Raw genomic sequence first — 20,828 nt, 5'->3', positions numbered from 1 at the left:
AGACTTTTGGCTCTTCCACGATTGAGTCAAAACACGCTCTAAGAACGACTAAGTTATCTAAGGCACACAAAAACAATGGCAATCTCTGATATATCGTCTTTAACTAATAAATGGTTACACTATCTGGTGATTTTTTGGGGGGCTCATAAGTTCGAAAAAGAGGCCACCCGAGAGCAAAATCATCACCATGGCAACAGTGGCCCATTGTTGCCCCCTTGGTACAAAGTTGTACCGTTTTACGGTAGATATCTTAGTGTTATTTCTGGAATTAGATGTCTTAGTGTTGCTCTGAGGCAACAATATAGTAAATAGTAATACATTTCTTTGTTTGAGCATTTAAACTTTAAAATGTTTTTTTTTTAGTGTAAGTATGCCTACTTATGAAATCAGGCCTTTTTATAAAATCAAATGTCTTCTGAAGGAGTTATTTTAATAAGCAGTGGCCACTACTAGTAGTTTGATTTTCTTGTATATTATTAAAAATAATAAAAATATGCCTTAAAAATAAACAATAGTTTGTAAAACTAATAAAACACGCTTTTGTGGTAATATAAAGTAAAAAGTAAAAACAATCTTCAGATGTTAAGGTATCATAAAATGGTGATTGATTAGATAAATTGGGATAATGGAATATTTGACCAAGCAGTTACCTTTAATGTAAAAAAGAAATGTGTGGGGGTGCTATCTATTTACATGCTGGGACAACAAATGGAAGAAATTTAACATAACTGATACGAAGCTTCCATGCTTTTTTACATTGAAGTTAATTGTTTGGTCAATTATTTTATCATACTTAACATTCAAAGATAGTTCTTTCTTTTTAGTTCATATTGTTACAAAGGCTGATTTTTTTATTTTTTAAATTATTAATTTCTTTTTCTTATTTTAGTTTTACTTGTTTTGCAAAAAAAAAAGAAAAAGAAAAAAATTATTTCAACATAATTCAAGATTTTTATGCTCATGAAATTTACCAAAAAACAACTAAAGGACTCGAGCAATATTCGAAATGGAGAACTCTCGAACTCCATAAAGAATAGTTATACTCCTTAAGATATAACAGTCGAGCTCTGAAAAATGTTCAATTGCTCCAATAGATTGCCTGTCGAGCAATTTTCTAGTCCAGCTAGTCCATTCCAGTCATCAATATGTGTGTAAGCAACAAAATTGGGGGGACTTCTCATCAACAATGAAATTTCAACTGAAGGCTCAACTATATTTTAGCATGAAATTAGTTAAAAACAATTATAATTCACGTTCTAATTACATTAGAAGATTCAAACAAATGTTATGTGAAGTAGAAAAATCGAATTTCTATCTATATTAGTGATGTGCCGGATCGTTAAAAAAGTAGATCCGCAGATACGGATCTCAAAATTTTTTTTACCCAATTCAACTAACTATCCAAGTGTAAAATTTGTTACGGAAGGTACTCCCGTCAGAATAATGGCAATTTCTTCAAAAAATGTCAACTGCGGCAAAAATATAATCAAGACTATGATTTTCTCTTTAAAGAATTCTCTGTTAAAATTGAGGGAGAGTTGGAAGGAATGGGCCAGCGCTGCATAAATGCTTAGATGGAATGTGAGAAATTATTTCCAGCTTACTCAATAGATGTGGGATACAGGAGCAAGAGTGTAAAGCTGTTACTGGACAGGCTCGAAATCATTTTTCGCATTTTATTTCAGCATAAATGCAGCGCTGACCCATTCCACCCAAATTACTCCGACCAACGGAATAACACGGAACACCATTACAAACAGTAAATAGAGAGTTTAGTCTCACTTTTTTTGAAGGATGCCGAGAAAAACAAAAATGTAGAATTACAGAAACCACAAATCAATAACAAAAACTAATATTAAATTAAAAATTTAAAGAAAAAAAATGTCTTAGAGAGTTGACTTCATATTAAGATGAATTTCGCGGATCAGAACACACATTTGTTAACAAATATGAACTGACAGCAAGTAAAAATTTTAAATCATTGAGCTTTTTCTCCTTATCTTCCGACTATGAAATCGTTACCAATCACGCGTATGAAGGCTTAGAATTGAATTTAAAATGTACTTAATAAGATTATAGTTCCTACTGTACATAAATTGGAAGTTTCAAATAAATATCAAACGCAGAAAACTTCGTTCTTTCAATTAGGGCCAACATTTTTAACGTACGGGTATAATAATTTTTACTACCATAATTGTGAAAACGTTAGGTCGGTTTTTAATTAATATCTCCGGTAATTAAAGTTCTACAAAAACGAGGCCAAGCAAAGAGCACTTTCGATCAAGTCACCTTTTGAATTTCAGATGAATTATCAAAATTGGTTGATCTGTTTAGGAGCTACAATGATACAAAAAGACACACTGATACACACTTTTAAAACTTATTTCCCCTTCCTTTTTGCAACAGGGGGGCGGGGGTACAAATTGCCTTTTGAAATGATACCTTATAATTTAAATAGGGAATAAAACCTAATTTAAACGGAATTTAAGGTCTTTTATTCAAATATCTAAAAGTTTTTAGAATAGAAATGATCCATTTAAGATCCGTCAAAAAAGTTACGGATAGGGATACAGATCTTGATTTTCCCTTGGATATCCGCGGATACAGATATCCGGAACATCACTAATCTGTATATAATGCTAAACTGTGTGCGTTTGCAAATTGTTACTTAAAACTAGAATAAACTAATAACTAATTGTTAATTAATTAATTTGACTATGGAATATTGCGTTGTCATCAGGTCTGAGGCCACATACCACATTTCAAAAGCATCCAATCACATGAAATAAATGAAAATTGAATTGCAAGATTCCATTTCATACATAGATCGATACATACTTATAGCTGAAGCTAATGAAAGCATGTTAAAAATAGTCTTACAGTTGTTGTACCAAAAAAGGCTAAGACAAAAAAAGCATAAATTTTTTCCATTTCAGTTTCGAGTTCAACTGTATTATAATCTAAGTTTTTACAAACAAACATGCTTTATTGGTCAAAGTTTTAGTTTGGGTTACAAAAGTTTTTTCTCCCCTATGTGTGTGTGTGTGTGTGTTTTAGTATGATTTTATTATTATTTTTATTTTTAGCTATGTTTTTGACTTCCCTTGGTATCCTAATTGCTGTTGGCTTTGGTTTCAAGTTTGTGTATGAAAACTACAACAGGCATGAATGGTGCTCTTACAATCTGCCCGTAATCATTGCCAATGGAGTTTTATGCCTCTTTCTTGTGATAGTATCAATTAGTAAGTGATTCTTCTTTTAAAATTTAGCTGTTTTTAAGCAGTTAAGGGGATATAATCTGAAATCTAAAAACTAGCCATTAAAAAAAAAATCCTTTGTATCTTAGTACAGTGGTGCACAACCTTTTTCAGTAAAGAGCCACTCACATTATTAATGTTCTAGTGGAATGCTGCATTCACGCCCATCATTTTAGAGCGCTTAAGAAGCATTTCCACTCCCCCCGTTTTGAGAAATTAATTTACATTGGTCTCAAAAAGTTCGAGTACGACATGTTTTTTGAAGCTTTTGTGCTGCTCACAGATGAGTCCAGATTTACATTGGAGAGTGATTCAGGACGTCTACTGATCTGGAGGGAATAGCGCACTAGATACCATCAATCCAACACTGTTGAAAGACACAGTTATAGAGATGGTGGAATCACACACATGGTTTTGGCAGGGATCTTGCTCGGTGGTCACACTGACCTGCATGTGTTTCATCGAAGAACTTGGACTGGTTTGAGATGTCAGCATGAGATCCTTGATCCATATGTCTGCCCATATGCTGGTGCTATTGGTAATGACTTCATTCTGATGGATGATAATGCCCGACCTTACCGAGCCCGGATTGTTGAGGAGTATCTTGAGGATCATGGTTTGGAAAGAATAGAATGGCCAGCTTGATCTCCAGACCAGGATCCGATAGAACGTCTTTGGGATTATCTTGGCAGACAGGTTGTTGCTTTAAATCCTCTTCCAAGGTTGTTACATGAGCTGGAACAAGGCTTACTCTGTGTCTGGTCTTCACTTCCTATTCCGGTGACCGACAAATGAATCAACAGCATGGAAAATTGATGCTGCCAATGCATTCAAGTTAGAGGGACACACATTCTTTCTTAGAACCCGTTTTTGTATTGGTTCTATGACATTTTACTATATAAATTGTGATGTGCTGTTTTCTCCAAGAATGGACTTGACTGCCAAGATTTTTTTTTTGTTATATATAAATCATTTTTGCAATACACTCATACAAATTTCTATGACACATTTAGTAAAAAACTATTTAGTGCACATATCCTCCAAATTTTTTGTTTCCACTTTCATTCACTTGCTAATTAGACGCAAACAACTGGTTGCACCTTAACTTTTTGAGGCCAGTGTATTTACTCAAAAATAGGCATTGTTTTTTCAAGGGTGTTCACCCCACCTAAGAAGAAGGGCGCATCGCCCCCCAATACTGCAGACCCCCCCCCCCAAATTGGAAGCTTCTCATAAAAGAGAACACCCCCTAAAAATTTCAATGGCGCAAACTGCTCCATGACCTCTCCCTCAGGTGGGCACCTCTGGTTTTTTATATTTTTCCATATAGTTTGCAATGAGAACAGGCACTTTGCCCTCGTGAAAAAATTTGGAATTAAGGGCCTGGTCGCATGCCCCAGTAAATTGCTGTTGTTAATTGACGCATGAATTTTTTAAATGTATAATTGAGACGCTAAATTTCTTTTATTAAACCACTTTAATGAAAGAAAAAAAAGCCTTAAATTACACAAGATACTGCGAAAATATTGCATACATAAGATTTAGAGTGTAAAAAGATAAATCTTATTTAATGCAGAAAATGTTTTGAGCTTCTGTTGCTAAGCAGCCTTTCTTGTGATTGCTGCTTAGTCATCATAGGCTTAAAACTTTGCATGCATCAGAAAAGAAGTTACGTATATGCAATGTTTTTACAGTACTGCACTTTACGGGTGTTGAATTTTATCACTTATTTTTTTACGCATGAAATTAAACATTATTTCCAATAGCAATCCATATAATAGCAAAAATCACTGATCAAGTAACACTCTGACGTCACCAACAATGAAACTTGCAATAAAATGGAAGTACTTAAGTCTGTCACTCCCTACCTTAGTACAAAACAATCATTATTTCTTTGTTGACGCACCTAAAATTTGGTAATTTCATTTCAAAAAGTAATATTCTTGAAGACTAATAAATACACCCATTTCCGCCTGTGAACCAGATGTTACCCTTTCAATCTCCTCAGTGGTCAGACTGTATAAATCCACAGGAAATGAAATGATGGAGAAGGAGGGAGGGCTCAGTTGAGCGTAGCACTCTGCCACCAGAAGTGTATTGTACTAACTATAAATCTACATAAAGCCATAACAAGTTTTTTTGTTTAAAAAAAACCCTTTATTTATTTACCAGAGTTACCTTTATTTATAAGAGTGCAAGTCCCAAACTTCATATACAGTAAACAAAGGTTTTTACACTCTCCTGAAAAGTAGTGAAAATGTGACTTATTTTAGTCTGACTTTGAGGTACAGATATTAATTGGAACGCGCCAAATTTGAAGGCCAATCTTTCTGATAAAAACACAGTTTGTCCCCGGCATACTATGACATTATCGAATATTGTTTTAAATTTAAATACACCAAATTGTTTTCAGCAAACCACATGATGCAAAACTAAACTATTATTAGTTTTTTAAATCTCTTATTTAAAATCAGAGTTTTAGAATATTAGTGTAAAATGCATATGGTAACAGTTTGCTATTATACAGAATGATTATTATCATAAAAAAACTAGGCTTTTCAAGTTCTGCAGGATCCCAGGATCCAGCGGCATTGACTTTATTCTTCAAAAAGTTTGATTTTAATGCCAAATAGAAAAAGTTCTGCTTTTTAAGAAGAACTGCTATTGATACTTGAATTAGTAGTTTTCTCGAATTCCGTTCACCAAATGTAGAATATTGTGCTAAATTGTTATAGCCAGTACAAGAAGTATTAGCGAGATTGTGTGGGTCATTCATAACTGGTGATGTGTTACTGAAACTCACAAACAGTTGTATTTTAAAAATTCATTAATAAAGGATTTATTTGAAGGTCACTTTAGCAGGTTTTAAAAAAAATATATTCTAGATGTGATTTTTAAAAAAAATTCACTTTATTTTTTCATTCATGATTCTAGCTGCCAACAGAGGAGTTGAAGAACATCCAGCTGCTGTGTTATTTCAAACCGCTCTTATGTCAGCTTATGTGTGTTATAAGACATGGTCTATCATTGCGAGTGAATATTCATACATAGGTAAGAATTTTTGGTATGTAGTAGGATCTTTATCAGTGTTCTAATGCTGTAGTTGGGTCATTGAGGGAAGACCACCGAGAGCCTCGACGGCCCCCTGGGAGGCGCGGGGGGGGGGGGGGTCTGCCACATTTGGTTTATAATTATGACAAAAGCAATTGTTATGTAACTTGGTTTTAAGCCAGGTTTTTAAATTAAAATTAACGTCTACATTTTGAATGAAAGCAGGCATAAGTAATCTGTACTTACCTTTTTATGGCTTAACAGAATTCGTGCACCAGAACATCTACCCTATGAAAAGGTGTGCTCCCCTAATTTTGACCTGACCAAATTGAAGGTAAATTCTAGCTGCACTAGTGGTTAAGAGAAATTTCATCCTAAAGGGAGCAAGCAATAAATGATTGTAGTGGAGCACTCATTGTTGAATGTAAAGTTATTTGAATAAAAATGAACTTAAGAAGCATAAGAGAATAAATTCTTTTAATATTCAATTCTTTCACAATTTAGTTATTCCTTTGTATTGCATGCAGTATCATCCCTTATTTATATAATCCATTTAGAAAAATATTAATAATTTAAACATTGTTTTATAATTTTTAGCTAATGATGGATCTTCTGATGATAAAGTTGTGGAGCAATATTGTGGTCCATCTCTTAGTACAACTGTATCAAACAATGCTATTATCTGTTATGTTGGTATCTTTATGGCCTTTGCGGCGGTTATTAAAGAAACGTAAGAGTTGAATTTCTTTATATGAAACATTATTTTTCATTTTATGCTTGTGCAAATAAGATGCAAATTGATTACTGTATTGCTTTATACTTTTCATATAAGGGAGAAAAACTTAGTTGCTTAGAAGTTCCAGCATTTAACAACTTCAATGTCATGAGCATTGCTGGTTAATCTCAATAAAGTTAATAAAGTTATCACTGTGTGTCACTAGCATCTCCATTGGGTTATAGAAAAATTTCCATAAAAAGTTAAATGAAAAACTTGGACACACTTTATCAATCATGTAATGTTATCCCAACTGCAGAATTTCTTTCAGCATTCTGTGACAAATTTAATACATCAAAAATAGTCTTCAAGGTAAACCATTAGATTGATCATAAAATTCAAATGAGCACCTAGAAATGCTTAAAAGGTAAAAAAGCTAAATAAAAAAATTCAAGTACTTGGTGTCTATAGATTATATCCCAGAAAATATGGTACAAATCTTCTCTTGCTGAAATTTGTGATTACTCTTTCTTTCAAAATTGTAGATTTTTTTTTTTTTTGCGTCTAACTTAGAAGCACAGGCTGAGGAGTCAGTCATGTTTCTCACCTTTAGTCACCTTTTGAAAATTTGGTTACTCTTAGTCACCTTTTGCAATTTTTGTCACCTTTCTCACCTTTCTTGAAACGCGTCTTTGTGTTTTTTTTTAAACTAAATCTTTGAAAAGTATCTGAATGATAGCTTTAACAGTGAAATTAATTAAAAAATAGCCTTAAATATGCCCTTGTTGTTGTTTAATAAAAATAGCTATGCTACCGGGAAATCAGGGAATTTTTTTAATCGCTTGCAATTGCACCCTATGAGCAGAACCAGTCTTTCTATCCCTTCTACAGATGGACTTGCTCCTTATTTTCGGGAATGTATGTTAAAAGAAGCATGTTTATCCTATTATACTTTGAGCCTTGATGAAACTACCAATGTCAAAGACAAAAAAGAACTGCAACGAACAATAAAATATTGTAATAAATAAATACCTTTGTGCTGAACAGCAAAGTAAGAAAAACAACGTTAAAAAAGCACAAATTTGCCAATTACAGCAGACACGTCTTTCGGCATTACAGGGAACGCCTTTTTCAATGCAAAAGGTAATGAGCTTATGGATGAAAAGACGTCCGACAAAAGTCGAATGCAAACAGATTAAATTTTCCCCTCTTTCAAAATCGAAACTCCTCAAGATTATATATTACACATAATAAACTGCATTTTGGCATGCTGATAATCGAGCTTGGGCCACTGGAGACATATTAATGCAGTTGGTTCCAGAGCTCTTTCCAGAAGTAAAGGTTTCAAGCTCACATAGTTCAGAACTCACTGGAAGAAGGACTTTTAGGAGTGATAAAGGAGGACAAACCCAACGAGAGGATACCAATATCGATGGCACACAACCAAGAACGTTCACATTGAAAGTTTTGAGCCATTCCTTGACAATAGAAATGATCTTTCTGATTTGTTAGTGAAGGAAGATTCTATCATGGAAGGAAGATTCTACCATGGAAATGATCATGAATGTGTTAATGCTCTGCAAAGAGCTACAGAGAAAACTTCTTGACTGCCAAAAGACTATCATAGCCAGCTCTTTTTCATAAACACTAAATTAATTTGTGTTTTTTATGCATGTTGTGCATAGAAATCGATATAAGTACACATTAAACTTATACATTAAATCATTACTAGAATGAAGTATTTTTTTATCTACGGAATCTAACCCCTATTTTAACACTAATATTAGGTCTCAATTTACGCGGTTTTGATTTACATGGCATTTCCGTGGAACATAACCCCCGCGTAAAACAAGGGTCTACTGTACTTAAATTGAGGCATTGCCTTACAATTCTGGAGCCTAGCTGCACATTGACCAGTTTCTTTAAATTGCTGAAAAGTGGCTTGCTTTTAATTTAGAACTTCTTTAATCTCCCTTTAGGCCAAATTTTAGTATTAACACATTTTCTCCTAAAAGGAACATAATCCCCAACCGTTTTTGCTAGTTTTTCTCAAATTCTGTTCACTGCAGATTTATATTGCTATTATCCAATACTGACAGAAACACCTCTTTGAAGTTCTGCCAAAGTGTAACAAAATCAGTATTTCTGAAATTGGGCACAAACCTAAAATTTTCATCTTTGCTCATATCAAATTTAATCCAGAACCCTAATAAAAGATTTCGAAACTACAGATCAAAGTTGCCTTGAAGTGAAAGTTATTTTATTTTTTGAACACCATAATACTGTTATCAATAATACTGTTACAAATTCTGTAAATAAAGTCGACTTCCGCTACAACGCGATCCAACTTACGCGAAATGGCTACAACGTGAGTTTTTCCGGAGCAACGAATTTTAGAGATAAAGCGAATTTTTAGCTCTCAACTCGAAAATATTTGGAAAGGAGTTGTGATGCTAAGTTTTGGTTTTGTTATTGACTACTAAACAATAATTCCTGAATGTACTTTCATTCTTTCAGCATCACTTACTGCTCAAGTTCCCACATACCACACTATAAACATAGCATTGTTAGTGTGTATGTATCACCACTCCTCATTTTTCATTTATTTATTCTAAATATGAAAGGTGATGAAATATTGTGGCACCCAGGCACGCTGTTTCACGTAAAGTTTGAAGATGGAAACAAAAACCAAAAATTAGCGACAATTTAAGAGAAGGTAAAGCTTTTGATAAGCTTGAACAACTAGAAAGTTGGTCGAAGGTAGCACGACAATTAGGTAGATAGGTGAATCTTTCACACATATAATTAAAAGTCAAGAGAAGGCAATCTGTATAAGCCCAGGGGGTCCGAGAGGGGTATTACCATAGATGTCAATGTTATAAAAGCAATTGCAAAGCTACTGTATTTAAAAATTTATTAGAATGACGATCAGATTGTGCAGATTAAATCATCTTCAATTTTTAAGTTATAAATGTAACTTATTGTATCTACTGTATAGTATTATTACAGTGCGGTGCTTTATTATTACTACATACAGTACATTCCGTACTGTTTTATTCTTATATATCTCTCTCCCATTGATCACTGATTTTGTGCATCGTAACAGTATTTAATGTTGAATAATGCAACTTTTGAAATAATTCGGTAAAATTCAGCTCTTTATGTAAGAAACGGTAATACATAGTTAAAAAATGGTCAAAAACAGTTTAAAACATGTTTGAATGTCTAAAATGATTGGGTATGTTAATAAAAAAATCATATGACACAACACTTTTCCACAACGCGAAATTTCAACTTACGCGTGGAGTCTTGGAACGCATCCCTTGCGTAAATCGGGATTCGACTGTAGTAATTATTTTTATGATTAATTTCTTGTAATCTTGATAAAATTGGTTGTTATTCCATTATCTTTTATCTAAAATAATCTTAGGGGCCAATGTGACAATTATTAGCACCGATGTGGCTCGTGAATTTGGATTGAAACTGTTGTGACATCGCCATGCGTAAGTCTCCAAACTGTGACAGGTGACAAAATCGAGATTGAAGGTAAAGTGGACTTGGAAATAGTGTTTGAGAATACCACCTGCCATCATACGTCATTCGTAACTGATATCACAGACCCCTTCATTCTCGGATTGGACTTTTTAAATAAATATGACATCACCCTTGACTTCAAGACTAATGAGTTGCACTCGATGAGAGAAGAAAAGAATCCCTATAGAAAATAATCATTAATACCTGGCTCCATTGAAGAAAGCAATAGTTTTCGATTCGGCCTCATTGAATACCCTAACCTAAGCAGTAACCCAAAAGGAGTGCTGGTAGCATCTACGCTTGTGGACCTTTTTAAGGATGTAAAGGTGTCTGCGATCCAGAGTTGGAGTCGTCTGCAAAACGTCCATAGGCTGCGAAGTTTCCTGGAGCTCTGCATGAACCACAGGAAGTTTGTGAAGGGTTTTTCCAACATTGCACAACCTTTGCATAAGCTGACAGAGAGCAAGCAAAAGTTTGAATGGTTCAAAGAATGCGAAGACGCATTTCTACAACTGAAGGAGACTTGAACATGGACGCCTATTCTCTCATACCCTCAGCCTGGAAAATCTTTCATCCTCGATACTGATGCAAGCCACGAGGGCATCAAAACTGTTTTATTTCAAGAAACAGGTGGCAATGAACATGTCATAGCTTACTGGAGCAAATGCTTATCAAAGTCGGAGCGAAATTACTGCGTCACCAGAAAGGAGTTGCTGGCCATAGTTAAAGCTGTAGAACACTTCCATCATTACTACGGCCGAAAATTTCTGCTTCGGACAGATCATACCTCGTTAACTTGGCTTTTGAACTTCAAAAATCCGGAAGGCCAGATAGCCAGGTGGATACAGCGGCCACAGGAATATGATATGGAGATCAAGCATCGAGAAGGGTTGTCTAACAGTTATTGATTGGCCAGTCAAAGAAAAAAGTTAAATATATTTATTTAAAATCTTTGAAGTATTTTTGTAATGCCGTCAAGAGTTAAAAAATACTATTAAAGTTCAAAATTCATTTTTTATGTCCATTGTTTGTGGAAAAGAACAAATAAAAAATAAGTTTAAATTGTGAAAGTATTTAAATTAATCAATTTTTTAAAAAACTTCTCAGAAAATTTTAAAAAACCCAAAAGTGAGCTGAATAATGCCTTTTTTTAAACTGATTTTTTCGAAAAAAAACCCATTGGGTCCAACCCAATTGGGCCCAATCCGGCCAACCCTGATTTCTTGTTATTGTGTTTTCTGTGTCTGATTAGTTATTTTTTTTTGATGTGTGTATTTGTAAACTAAGTTTGGCATCCTTTTCGGGGTTGTATTGGCCGGGACATGCAGTCCTTAGGAAGGGGGCAATGTTACAAATTCTGTAAATAGTAATTATTTTTATGATTAATTTGTTGTAATCTAGCTAAATTTGGCTATTCCATTATCTTTCATCTAAAATTATCTTAGTAACATAACCTGTAAATAGTTTCTTGTAATGTACGTACAACCCCCTAACATTCGAATGAAGTATACGATTCCCCACATTTCTGAATGATAAGATTTGTGAGGGGTATAAAAAGAAAATATGAGAAGCATTTCGAATTTTGTCGAAAATTCTCTAGGATTTATAAATAGTCTCCGCGCGTGATAAAAAATCAGACTGGTCTGAGCCGTTGCTCTGAGAGCATATATTTGCCCTTCGCTGTATTTTTGCGTATTTTGAAGTAAATAAGTGTGTGACCATTGAATTTACGGTGTTTAATTGTTATTTGCTTAATTGCTGATGATTGATTTAGCAGTTGTAACTACATTTCCTGTACATAGCTGTAAATAAATCTCCCATGTTTCCTCAAGAACTGTGTCATCATTTAAAGAAAGTTTGAAGTTGCTTCGAACACGTAACAATACTTTTAAAACATAATTTTTGAAGTTGGTGCTAAAACAATAGATAAATTTATTAGTTACATAGTTCTGCTACAATTATAAATTTTAACTGACATGGGTGCTTTAATATTACTTGCATACATTATACATTTACGACAATTATTTTTCACTTTTTAGAAAAGAATGATCTGCCGTCTTGAAGTCGGTTCTTTTTAAATGTTCCCTAGTGCAAACCAAATGAGTTAGATTCTATCTGTTATATTTTCTTTGTAAATAAGTCCTGTTGTTTACAACTCGTGTGATGTGATTTTTTTTACCTTTTAGATTTTCTGCCTCAAATTCGGCTTATAAAATTGGCCTCAAACCCCCTTCATCAGTAAGTTTTCTTGAATTAGATCTTTGCTTTCAGTTACATACTCATGAAGTGACTTTAATGTACTTTTTATTGCCAGAACAATGCTCATGTTTTTATGTCAGTTGTTTTAGGATTTAGAAATTATGGTTTTAAGTAACTAGTAAATAAGATTATGTGATATTAAGATAATTATGAGATATTTTATTTGACTAAGTGTTATTAAGTATGATTGAAAAAAAGTAAACATATGAAAACTGATTTAGGATACTGAAAATAATTACTCTCATTTACAACAACATCACTTAGAATAACATTCCTTACAATGTCAATGAATCACTCACCAGTACCATAGCCTGGCCAGAACAGAGGCTAAAATTCAAGGCAGGGGCTGGATTCATGACAAAATTCCACCATGAAAATTGTCCAAGTGGAAATATATACTCGACATAAATTTCATTCCTTGCTTTTCCCCCCTCATTTGGCTAAAAGAGCTGTATTTTGTGTCATTAGTGCTTATTAAAATTCTGAGTTGAAAACTTATTATTTTTTACTTCTAGGATTGTATGGATTGTTGTGGCAATTTAGAAGGTAAGAGATCAGTTTCAAATTTAAAGTTCTATTTTAAGGAAAAAAGTATAACCTGCTTTTATTTATTTCATTGTTTAACTGAATGGCGGTGTTCAAAACTATTTTTCTAGCCCTGCTAAACATTTTTATGCATTACATTTGCTGTGATTTTTTTTTTCAATCTTAAGTGATAATATTAATATTTAAGTGATAATAATATGATAATAGGCTTTTTGCCGATAGAGGGCGCTAGTGTTGCTGGGGTGATATTTTGCTGCTCCTGAGACAAGTGATTTTTTACTGTAATTGTTTATTTTACTGCTTTAATTTCAGTATTTTCATTGTATTTTATCATATAATTAAGTATTTTTGTGCTTTTAAGTCTTATTTTTCATTTACTTGCTTTCTTAAAGTGTTTTTCTATTCTTTGTAGCTAAGCCTAAAATGTGCTGATTTCTTGTTGTTAAGCATGAGTGCTCTGTTAAGTGTGTAACTTGTTTATTTTAATTGACTGCTTGTCTTAGGATTTTGTAATTTTTATACCTTTTACTTCCAATGCTTTCTAATTCTAATAATTAGTTTTATTTCTTCAATTTTGCATTTTTGTATTGACTTTTAAGTGTATCATTTTGAGCTAGAATAGGGGTTATATGCATAATGAAGGAGGTTAAAAGTGGTAAAGGGGACAAGTGCATTTCTTGTGACCTATGTCAGATGTTCTGCTTGTTTAAGGGGAAGGATGAGTCTGAGAAGGATTTCATTTGCACTAACTGTGTTGAACTCTCAGAAATCAGAGTTAGAATGCTTACTTTGGAGGGTGCGTTAGCATTAGGCTGTAGGAGTGTAGATGGGGTAAACACTCCAGAGGGAAAGAGGGAAGTTAGTAAAAAGGAGCGGGCATTAGCTGTGTGTTAGATAGTGGGAATATTCCAGAGGTAAAGGAGGAAGTTAGTAAAAAGGAAGTGGGCATTAGCTGTGTGTTAGATAGTGGGAAAATTCCAGAGGTAAAGGGGAAAGCTATTGCTGAGGTGACAGACCGGGAAACTAAGGGTATAATTTTGGGAGATTCAATGGTGCGTGAGGTGGGAAACTCAATAGGCAGAGTTAGACGTAAGGTGGCTAGATGTTGTTTGTCAGGGGCTCGCTTGAGAGATGTAAATAGGGTTGCTGAAAAGAAGGGGATATTTAATAAAGAGGATGTAGTTACTTTGTGGGTGGGAACTAACGATGTAGGCCATAGTAACAACGATGAGTTTACAAAGGAATGGGATTCCCTGTTGGACAAAGCAACCAACTGTTCGGCAAATGTCCAAGTGGTTGGTTTGCTTCCCAGGTATGGAGTGCATAGGAGTTGGTTAAACCAACGGGCTAGGTGTATGAACCTGGTACTCAAGGAAATTTGCGTTAAGCGTAGTATCAGGTTTATTGATGTGTGGAGTAAATGTAAATGCGATTGGATTGTTAGGAATGGCCTGCATCTGAGCTCTACAGGAGTCAAAATGGTTAGGGTTTGGTTTTAGAGGCTTCAGAATCAAAAAACTAAGTTGGAATGGGGGGCATGGTTTAAGGAGCAGAATTCAAAAGGGTAATAACTATTTGGATTTTAGTAGAAACGGAAATAGGGTGGCTAATAAGAGAAAAGATTTTAACAGTTGGGATTCAAATAATCGTGCAGCATAAAATAAAAGTAAGATGGGCTTACTTAAGGTTTTTCATATAAATGCTCCTAGTATTAGGAACAAGATGGAAGAATTGAAAAGCATAATTATAGATGAGAGGTTGGATATTATTGGAGTTACCGAGACATGAGCTACTGAAAGTGATGATGATTTATTATCTATTGCTAGGTATAATTTGTTTGGACAAGCTAGAGTAGGTAAAAGAGGTGGTGGGGTTTTATTTTATGTCAGAGGCACTTAAACTTGCAATGAGTTGGTAATTAATGATAAACCTAATGAGATTGATATGATTTGGCTGGAGTTGATGAGCAATAAGGGAAATAAACTATGTTTAGGGAACATTTATAGGCCACCCAACTTAAGCCAGGTTCAAGATGAACAGATGTTTAATATTATTAGTGACATTTCAAGCAAGGGGTCAGTCGTTATAATGGGAGATTTTAATTTTCCAGGAATTGATTGGAATAATTTTTATCATAGTAATAGCAGAGAAGAGGAATTTTTGAAAGTAATTGGTGACTGTTTTTTAGATCAAATTGTAACTCAGGGTACTCGACAGGACGTGATTTTGGATCTAGTTTTCTGTGATATGGAGGGTTCTGTTCAGGGGTTATGTGTAGGGGAACACATTGGAGACTGACCACAACAGTATTAGGTTTAGGATTAAATTTGATACACACAAAGTAGAGAATTTTAGGTTTTTGCCCAGTTTCAGAAATACTGATTTTGTGGCACTTAGGCAGAGTTTGAAAGCAGTAATAGCAGAGTACAGGATTGGACAATAGCGATGTGAATCTTCAGTGGGCAGAGTTTAAGGAAAAGCTAGCGAAAACGGTTGGGGATTATGTTTTTTTTAGGAGAAAGGGTGTCAACACTAAAATATGGCCAATGTGGTTCTCCAGGGAAATTAAAGACGCTCTGAATTACAAGCAATCTGCTTTTCATATGTTTAGAGAAACTGGTCACAGTGCAGATAGGCTCCAATATTGTAAGGCAAGGCATAAATTTAAGTATTTGGTACGGATTCAGAAAAGAGAGTTGGAGCAAAGACTGGCAGATAACATAAACAGGAATCCCAAGAGGTTTTTTGCATACGCTAATTCGGGGAAAGTTCGAAATAGTCATATTGAGCCACTGGTTGATGAGCATGAAATTTTAATTCAGGACGATAGTGATATTGCTAATGTTCTTAATAACGTTTTTTCGAGTGTTTTTAACGATAACTATATCTCAACAGTTGACACCATCAAGACACAAGCTATAGTTCAGCTTGAGGACTTTGTATTTTCCAGGGATGACGTTTTACTTCATTTGAAAAAAACTAAAGAGACTAAGGCTCCGGGACCTGATAATATTTATCCAAAAATTTTAGTTGAATGTGCGGAGGAATTAGCAGATGTAATCGTAAATATTTTCAATGCTTCTTATAACTCGGGGACAGTGCCAGAGGACTGGAAGCTGGCTAACATTACACCGCTCTTCAAGAAAGGGTCTAAAGGGAGTGCGGGAAATTATAGACCTGTGAGTCTAACTTAGGTGGTTTGCAAAATTTTTGAAACATTGATAAAAATTAAGATAGTAAATTTTCTAGAAACTAATAATCTATTGACTAGTTTTCAGTGCGGTTTCAGGAAAGGCAAATCTTGTGCAGCTAATTTATTACATTTCTATGACAAAGTTACCATGGCTTTGGACAATAAGAAGCCTGTAGATGTTGTTTACATTGATTTTCAAAAAGCTTTCGATAAGGTACCACATGTTGCTCTACTTGGCAAATTAGCTGATATAGGAATAGGAGGGAAAACTTTCATTTGGGTAAAAAAATGGCTGACCGGAAGGAAACAAAGGGTAGTTGTAAGTGGAAATTATTCTAATTGGAGTGAGGTTTGAAGCGGGGTTCCTCAAGGATCAGTGTTAGGGCCTGTTTTGTTCATTGTTTTTATGAATGATATTCACAAAAATATTTCTGGGAACATGAATTGTTTTGCTGATGATGTCAAAGTTAGCTGTAGATAATGAAGAACAAGCAAAACAGCTGCAAGAGGATCTAGATCATATTACGGAGTGGGCTGATAAATGGGGTATGGCTGTTAATGTTGGGAAATGTCAAGTGCTACATTTAGGGCATGGAAATAAGTGTACAAGTTATTATTTGCAAGGTTCAGTCATTAGTCAGGCAGACAAAGTCACTGATCTGGGGGTCTTAATAAGTCAGGATTTAAAGTTTAGCCAACAGTGCAGCATTGCTAGTAACAATGCCAATAAGATGCTTGGGTTTATCAATAGATCTATTTCAAACAAATCTAAAGAAGTTCTTCTGCCCTTATATAGAAGTTTGGTAAGACCTCATTTGGAGTATGCTGTTCAGTTTTGGTCTCCTTATCTTAAGAAAGACAATGTATTGGAAAGGGTTCAAAGGCGAGCTATAAGGCTAATAAATGGACTTTCTCACTTAGACGATGATTCCAGGCTTAGAAGGTTAAAAATGTACAGTCTTGAGCAAAGAAGAGACGGAGGGGACATGATTCAGTTGTTTAAATTTATTAAAATGAAAGATGTTACGGGGCTGAAGTTTAGCACTGAAAACAGGACAAGGGGTCATTGTTTTAAGCTATTTAAATCTCAGGCTATCATGGATATTAGGAATAATTATTATTATAGCAGGGTAGTGGAACCGTGGAACAGTTTACCGGAAGAGGTGGTAATGAGCAAGGGAGTAGATAGCTTTAAGAGGGCCATTGATCTTCGCTGGGGATTGTAAATTGACTAGGACCAGTCTACCTGGGCCCAGAGCCTGTTGCTGGTCGTCACATTTGTATTTGTAATATTAGCCACAGTATAACTTGTCTTGTGCATAACATTGTTTAAAGAGTTTTGAGTAGGATTGGTTTTTGCGCCTCTGTGCAAAGTAGCCTCAAGGAATACTAACCGAATAAAGACTAAATGTGTCAAACCAGAAAATAAGTTTTGCTTACTGAATATCTATTAGAGGAGAAATAAGTTCGCTAAGTTAATGTATGTCCAATTATTTAATTTTTGTTTGCTTATCGATAGAATCTAATATGTATTTGTTCATTTGGTGCTAACTGTGAGGTGAGTGAAAAGTGGTTGTTGTAGCAGTTATAAATATTTTAGATGATTCCTCACTGCTCTTCTTATGTGTCTAATGTGTGCACTACATAACTTCCTCAAAGTAAACCTATCAAATCTAAAATTTTAGTTTTAAAAAGTAAATGTATCTTTCATAATTCATGTATTACTTTTAATTTCACAATGTTTTAATTGTTAAAAAAAAAGACTGATTGAACATTGCTTGATCGGAGCAGAAATAAGAGGATAGAAACGTATAAATGTTAGTTTGTTTATTTCACATTTTTTCCTCTTTACAACAAATTTAAATTTTATTAATTAGCTGTAACATACTTTTGTTCAGGGTCCATTGATTAACTTGATAATCATCTATCCGATTTCATAATTCCTGTTTTATTGAGTTGAGAACGGTCATTGAGGCTGGACTGAAAACTTTAATGACCAGTGAGCGAGCGCTGCGATCTTTATGGGACTGCAGCTTATCTCTTCCAGGGGCAGAGCTTACTAGTTTCAAATATTACCGCTGTTTGAAGCTTGCTTTGATTCTTTCAATTTGAATTTTATTGTCTGCGTTTTAATTAACCCAAATATAAAGATATTAAGATTAAATGCTATTTTCAAGTGCTGCAAACAAGAAGTCATATGCTAATTTTGTTTCATACTTTTTAATGCACATAGAAAGAGTCTTTAGGTTAAAATAAATAAATTAATTAATTAATAAGCATTTTTTATTAGAACTAGAGTATTTTGAATATTACTATTTCATGTGAATAATATCAATTTGCTTTTTCATAATTTAAATTTTTTGTGTCATGTAAAATGTGTATGTCATAGAAATTGAGGATTGGAAAGTATTAATTGTTATGCCCAGCTCTTGCTTTTGAGGCAGTATAAATGTCAAGTAACATTGAAATAAAATGTTTTATTTAACATCTTGCCTATTCAAATTTTAGATTCTGGACTGATTGAAGATGGTGGACAAAAAGTGATAAGGAATGAGAAAGATGGAGTGATCTACAACTATTGTTTTTTTCATATTCTATTTTGCTTTGCCACAATGTTTATAATGATGCAACTTAATAACTGGCAATTTGAAAGGTACCGATCACCTTATTTTTTACATATAAGTAAGATGTTTGTGTGTGTGTATGTGTGGCATGCTTCATGGGAGAAACAGTAAGCGGCAGGCACAACATTAGCAGAGAATCAACAGAAACGAAAAATCTTACTCACATCCGGGTCTTTTTTTTTTTGTACAGCGTAAATGCGGATTAATCAAGAGCTGAAAAATAATGAACTTATATTATGTTTTTGACAGATTTTTACGTTATCCAATAACTAATAGAAGTTCACTATTTCCAATCCCGTCAAATGTAAACATATTTAGCGATGGGGTCAACCATTGGCATGCTGCCTGAATAAAGGTGCATTTGGGAAATGTTCATTAGAGACTTAGAGAAGATACCGGTTAATTAATGATAAAAATCAATTGAAAGTAGTTGAGTGAACAGCAATCAGGTGAAATGCCCAAAATAAGCTTTACTTCAGGCTTCCAAAGTCCACTTGTTCAAAATGTGTAATCATGTCAACAATTCATTTCGTGACTAGATTTTAATAATTTCATTTAAGATTTGTCAGGGTTACGGAAATATGGCTTTTTGGCGAGATTCGAAAAAATAACGATTTATTTAGATAGTGAATTGTTGTGCATTTAAATTGTTTTGGCTGAGTTTTTGATCGCTTGGTTAGATTGGAAATAGATGTTTAATTTAGTTGGCAAATTGTTTTACATATTTAATGCAGCCTTTAATAATTATTTATGACATGTTTTGGTTGGGTCGCTTGGCGAGATTGGAAATATATGTAAGGTTGTTTCATGTAGTTTTGATGGAATGCTTTATATTTTAAGAAAACTTTTAATGCCAAATATCTGTTTGGATTATGATAACATAATCGCTTAGCAAAATTAGTGATAAGTTATGGAATTATGTGGATTATTTTACAATTTGACGAATTTTTAATTTTGTTTATTGACTTGTATGATTTATTATTTTGATCACATATTTTAAATTTTAACTGAACTCTTAGTGGGTTTTATGATTTTTTTTTTTTTTTTTTGTTAGAATTAGTACACATTAATGGAAATTTTAGAGTGGCCAAGGCAACATGATTTTTTAAAACTCGCCACTACCATGGTATAAAACCGTTGTCATAAACTCATTGTAAAACATAAAAAGCATATTTGGGAATGTTACTGTAACGTTACCTTGCTGCATGTTTCTAGAGATATTAGAGGCAGATCAATTTCAAAATGTCATTAAAATGTTGAAATTCTATCAAATAATTTTGTGCAACCATTAAAAAAAGTAATTTTCAGCTGATTGATCGGCATTTGGTGCGTTTTTTGTGAAACATCCACCCAAACACCCAAACATTTTTTTTTTTTTTTTTTTGCACCCTAAATCTAAACAAAGAATTTTTTCACAGCAGAAAATGGTTGTTTATTTTTTTTTTTTGAAATTTTCAAAGATATTACATCTTTTAAAACCTAAACAGTAGAAAATATGGTGTTTTATTTAATGCCAAGCCAATCTAAGGTAAGTTACTGAATTGGGGGGAGGGCTGTGATCTATAGGGGGTTACTTTCGGGATTTTACGGTATGTGGATTCCTGGGAACTGCTTAAAATATCGATTAGGCAATTGCTGAAATTTGTTTC

At 33.9% G+C, this 20,828-nt stretch overlaps 1 protein-coding gene across 1 annotated transcript in view; it reads left to right on the top strand.

The window, feature by feature from the left end:
* LOC129220637 (serine incorporator 5-like) overlaps window positions 1-7,042 on the top strand; it is an 87,194-nt gene extending 80,152 nt beyond the window's left edge. Inside the window, exons 7-8 of the mRNA XM_054855101.1 lie at window positions 3,087-3,242; window positions 6,906-7,042. Of these exons, the coding sequence (XP_054711076.1) occupies window positions 3,087-3,242; window positions 6,906-7,042 (293 nt within the window). The remainder of the gene's footprint in view (window positions 1-3,086; window positions 3,243-6,905) is intronic.
* The last annotated feature ends 13,786 nt before the right edge of the window (window positions 7,043-20,828 follow it).

The sequence above is a fragment of the Uloborus diversus genome, chromosome 1 (assembly GCF_026930045.1).
Source record: "Uloborus diversus isolate 005 chromosome 1, Udiv.v.3.1, whole genome shotgun sequence".
In the NCBI taxonomy this organism is placed as follows: Eukaryota; Metazoa; Arthropoda; class Arachnida; order Araneae; family Uloboridae; genus Uloborus; species Uloborus diversus.
The sequence above is the reverse complement of the archived record's forward strand: the minus strand, read 5'-3'. Positions and strand labels throughout refer to the sequence as shown.